Here is a 4,086-nt window from a genome sequence, read left to right on the forward strand (position 1 = left end):
CCCATCCCTCCCTTTGCCAGAAGGCTATTCATTATTCATTTGGGGTCCCTGGTTCTCTCACTTTGCAACCACTGTAGCGCCAGGCCATGCTCCAAGACAGGGAGCCAGCTTTTGGCTTATATTATTTACAGCTGGTTTCAGTTGATTATGTCTAAGTATGTGTCATGTTCACAAGAAGTAAGAGGCAGGGTCTTTGGTTTCTTTGAGCAAAGGGGAAATCAAAAGGATGAATCATTAGCCTCCCCCTCCACCCCCAAACAAGTCTTGTTTTTGGATTGTTGGTGTGTCATACTTCAGTCCCCCTCCCCCCTGAAACCCATCACTTCCTCCCCTCCCAGTGAGGTGCTTTTATGAAAAATCACTTTATTTTTCATTGATTTTAATGTTGAACTCCAGAAGTTATCATTTCCGTTAAATTTGAGAAAACTCCAATATATGTTATAGAACTGCACTGTCCAGTATAACTGTCACTACTGGCCACATGTGGCTATCTAAATTTAAGCTGATTAAAATTAAAGGTTAAGATTCAGTTCCTCAGTCATACTAGCCATAGTGCACATCTAGAATACTTCCATTAGTACAGAAAGTTCTATTGGACAGTGCTGTCATAGACATTTTAATCTGGCCTTTGAAGCAACATTAGAAGGACATCGTAGATGTTGTAACTGATGCACAAATACAAACTAGATCTTTGCATTAGATTCAAAATGCATAAACAGACTGTCCGCAGCCTCGAAACCCAACCGTTAAGGCTTATCCAATGCTCCAGTGTTTCTACGGAGAAACTCTAGGCCTATCTTCTTAAGTTCATACACCTAACTGGGACTTACCCAAAATTTCTCCACAAGGAAAACAAACAAAACCCGAACCAAGCATCATTTGATACTTAACACGAAAGCTTAGTCCCCTATAATCTGTGCAGTTAACATCTAGTCTTTTATTTTGACCCTTAAAGTTCTTGCTGAGTTTAATTATCCCTACCCCCACCGGTGTGTTGACATCATCTTTCCTGTATTGCGAATAGCTAATGACCATTTTTCTCTGTTGCAGGTGAATGCACAATATTTGCAGCTGTTCGTGATTTAATGGCTAATCTTACACTGCCCCCTGGTGGGCGTCCATAGACACTATTGTTTTTAAAACCAGGAAGGCTGACAAATGAGACAAAACAGCAAAAAAAACAAAAAAACAAACAAACAAAAAAAAAATCTGAATTTAGCCTTCAGTTTAAAAAGAAAAAGGACTTTTTTGACTTTTAGAGATAAATATTCTAAACTGGCAAAATTTTTCAGGGTGCACTTCTTTCATCAAAAAGACCATCAATCTTTTGTATAGTGAACTTGTATAGTGTGTTTAAATGGGACACATTTCAAACTAGGTAAAACATCAGTGTCCGCTTGCCAGTAATAGATTTAATATTCTGTTTTATACTATAAAGTTATGGAAATGCCAAACTTGTTTATTTAATTGTTTTCTTATGTTTTGGGTGTAATAGTCCTTTTTTTGGTTTTTGTTTGTTTTTTAAGGCAGGTCTGTCTTTTTTGAATACTGTAAAACTGTGATAAACTTTTTATTGAAGCTGTATTTTAATATGCCCGCTTTGAATCCTTACATGAAAATGTTCTGGGAGTTGTTATAAACACATCCCAAAGAAGCAATATTTAATAAAACTAGGTTTAAAACAAAACAACAGTGACACTCACTTGTGTGTATATCAGCCCTATAGACTTCTCAGGGCCTCCCTTCATCTTTCACCTGGTGGGGCCAGTAGTTAATTTTTAATGATACGTGTCTGGAATTTGACCCAAAACATCTGCTTCTTTGTTTCAAGGTTAATTATTTTCTTCAACCATTCCTAACTTCACCGGTGGTGACCATTTTGCACCTTAGTTGTCTTTCAGTGTAGGATTTGGGTAAAAAAGAAGGAACCAGTCTTTGAGAAGAGACAGTGAGTAGTTCATATGGATCAAGGTTCCCAAATTACTGCAGTCATTCTCATCCATTGAAGATAAAGGAACTTTTTTCTGTTAGGCAAATTTAGTTTGCAGGATGCTTCTGCAGACCGCATTAATTAGGAAACCTAGAACTTGGATGTTCCACCCTTGCATGAAATTTCTGTGACATTTCTTTATCTTGCTTAACCTGTCCCCCATTTCTTCCCCACCAAAATTGGGGTTATTGTACACAATCTTTAAGTCATTGTCACCAAAATGGTAAAATGTTTTGCTTGAAAGAAACCTGGCACAGTCCCCCCACTTTGAAGAATCCAAGATCCACTGCCCATCCAGGGTCAGGTGGAGTTTCTGGTGCTGACACATCTCAGCAGAGTTTCTTTTTGGAGCACTGTGCTCCCTCCCAGTCAGTCGGGGACCTTTTTAAGCTTCAGAGAATGTGATCAGAAGCAAAGGTCTTCTGGTGACTTAAATGTTAATTTGGGAAAGATTTTTTATATGATAATACTGCACTGAATTATCTGGTCACTGTAACATTGGCCCTCCAATAAATTTTAGATGTTCTAATTCCCCTTTAAGATGATTTGAGCTTCTATTAACTATCACCTACCAAATTCTAGTTTCAAGCATCTCACTGCAGCTATATCATTATCTGTTCTCAACTTTGCTTGATTCTCCATTCACTTCTGGTCAGAATTGAGGCCGCCTTTGCCTTTCTTCTGTGTCTTATTTCTACCTTTATCCCCTCCTTCTTGCCCAGCTCTGCCGCTATTCAGGAACAGGTGACTGAACTTTATCCTTCCTTTAACTTTTATCATTCAGTTTTCAGTTCTCCTTACAATGGGAATCACATCGGTTTGGCAATCAACAATGTCTATATCAAGGGTCAGCACTTTTCTATTTGTAGCTGAGTCCTTTCTTTCATGTAGAAATCTACATGTATATACAAGAAATGTATTTTTATCTGCAGGATAATATTGTCTCCGATTTTACAAGTAGAGTAAGCTTCTGAGGTATTCTCCCTTTTAAGTGGTTTCAAGATGTTAACTGTATTTTTAAAAATGATGCATTCAGTGAACACTTTTTTCCTGATTATAACTCATCTCTGAATGCCTTGTGCAAATCAAAAGATAGGATTCAGTGAGCAGAATTTGCTTTTGCTGCTTAAGAGTAAACCCATGAATACAAATTTTGATATGCTTGGGACTTGGAATCAGTATATACTTTATTAAAGCTTGAAAACGCTAGTATTCAAATCTTAGGTTTCATGACAAACCATGTCCTTTGCCTCTTTTATTACCCAGGTTCAGTCAAAGGGACTGGATGCCTGTAGTGATTTTTTTGATAGGTGGTTTGGGTCTTTAAGGTGTTTTCAGTGTCATTTTAGTAATTTTGGTAATAAATTTATACAAGTTTCAGAGAACTACCAACTCTCTCTAGTTAATTTTCACAGGGATATTTTGGATAATACCCTGGTTTAGTATTAGTTTGATCTCGAAAGAAGAAATTGGTCCTTATTTGCCACCTTCTATTTCTCATTTGCTGAAATGCTGTTTTGGAATGCACAGAACTTTCAGAATTAGGAAGAAAGCGAAAAATTCAACACAAAATATCAAGTTATTAATAACAGGGGCTGAACCTTAATGTTTGAAAGTTTACCCTGAGCTACTGCAGAAACTAAAATATACATGATTGGAATGTAAATCCCACTAATAACGGTGTTGCAGTTAATACAGTAACTCATTCAGCCACAGGATACTGACAGTCTGTTAGTCGTTATTTGGACCATGATTAATTTGATAACTTCAAGAAGTATAATTTTGCTACCCTAAATTTGGAATCCAGTTTCTACATAAAAAGTTCCTTTCATAATTTTTCCCTTCCAAGTACTACCTATTACATTTTACTTTAATATTTATTATCCAAGTGTTCTTTTTTTAATGTTTGTTTATTTTTGAGAGAGCAAGGGACGGGCAGAGAGGAAGGGAGACAGAAGATCCAAAATGGGCTCCACACTGACAGCAGAGAGCCTGATGCTGGGCTCAAAGTCACGAGCTATGAGATCATGACCTTAGCCAAAGTCAGACACAACCAACTGAGCCACTCAGGCGCGGCCCCCCCCCCTTGTGTTCTT

The 4,086-nt window shown here is 37.6% G+C and overlaps 1 protein-coding gene across 1 annotated transcript in view; it reads left to right on the plus strand.

Annotated features, from left to right (window-relative positions):
* Window positions 1-1,882, plus strand: part of MED14 (mediator complex subunit 14) — a 64,863-nt gene extending 62,981 nt beyond the window's left edge. Inside the window, exon 31 of the mRNA XM_077748494.1 lies at window positions 1,051-1,882. Coding sequence (XP_077604620.1) covers window positions 1,051-1,124 — 74 coding nt within the window. The 3' untranslated portion in view covers window positions 1,125-1,882. The remainder of the gene's footprint in view (window positions 1-1,050) is intronic.
* Window positions 1,883-4,086: the final 2,204 nt, after the last annotated feature.

The sequence above is a fragment of the Crocuta crocuta genome, unplaced genomic scaffold (assembly GCF_008692635.1).
Source record: "Crocuta crocuta isolate KB4526 unplaced genomic scaffold, BGI_CrCroc_1.0 scaffold49, whole genome shotgun sequence".
Taxonomy (NCBI): domain Eukaryota; kingdom Metazoa; phylum Chordata; class Mammalia; order Carnivora; family Hyaenidae; genus Crocuta; species Crocuta crocuta.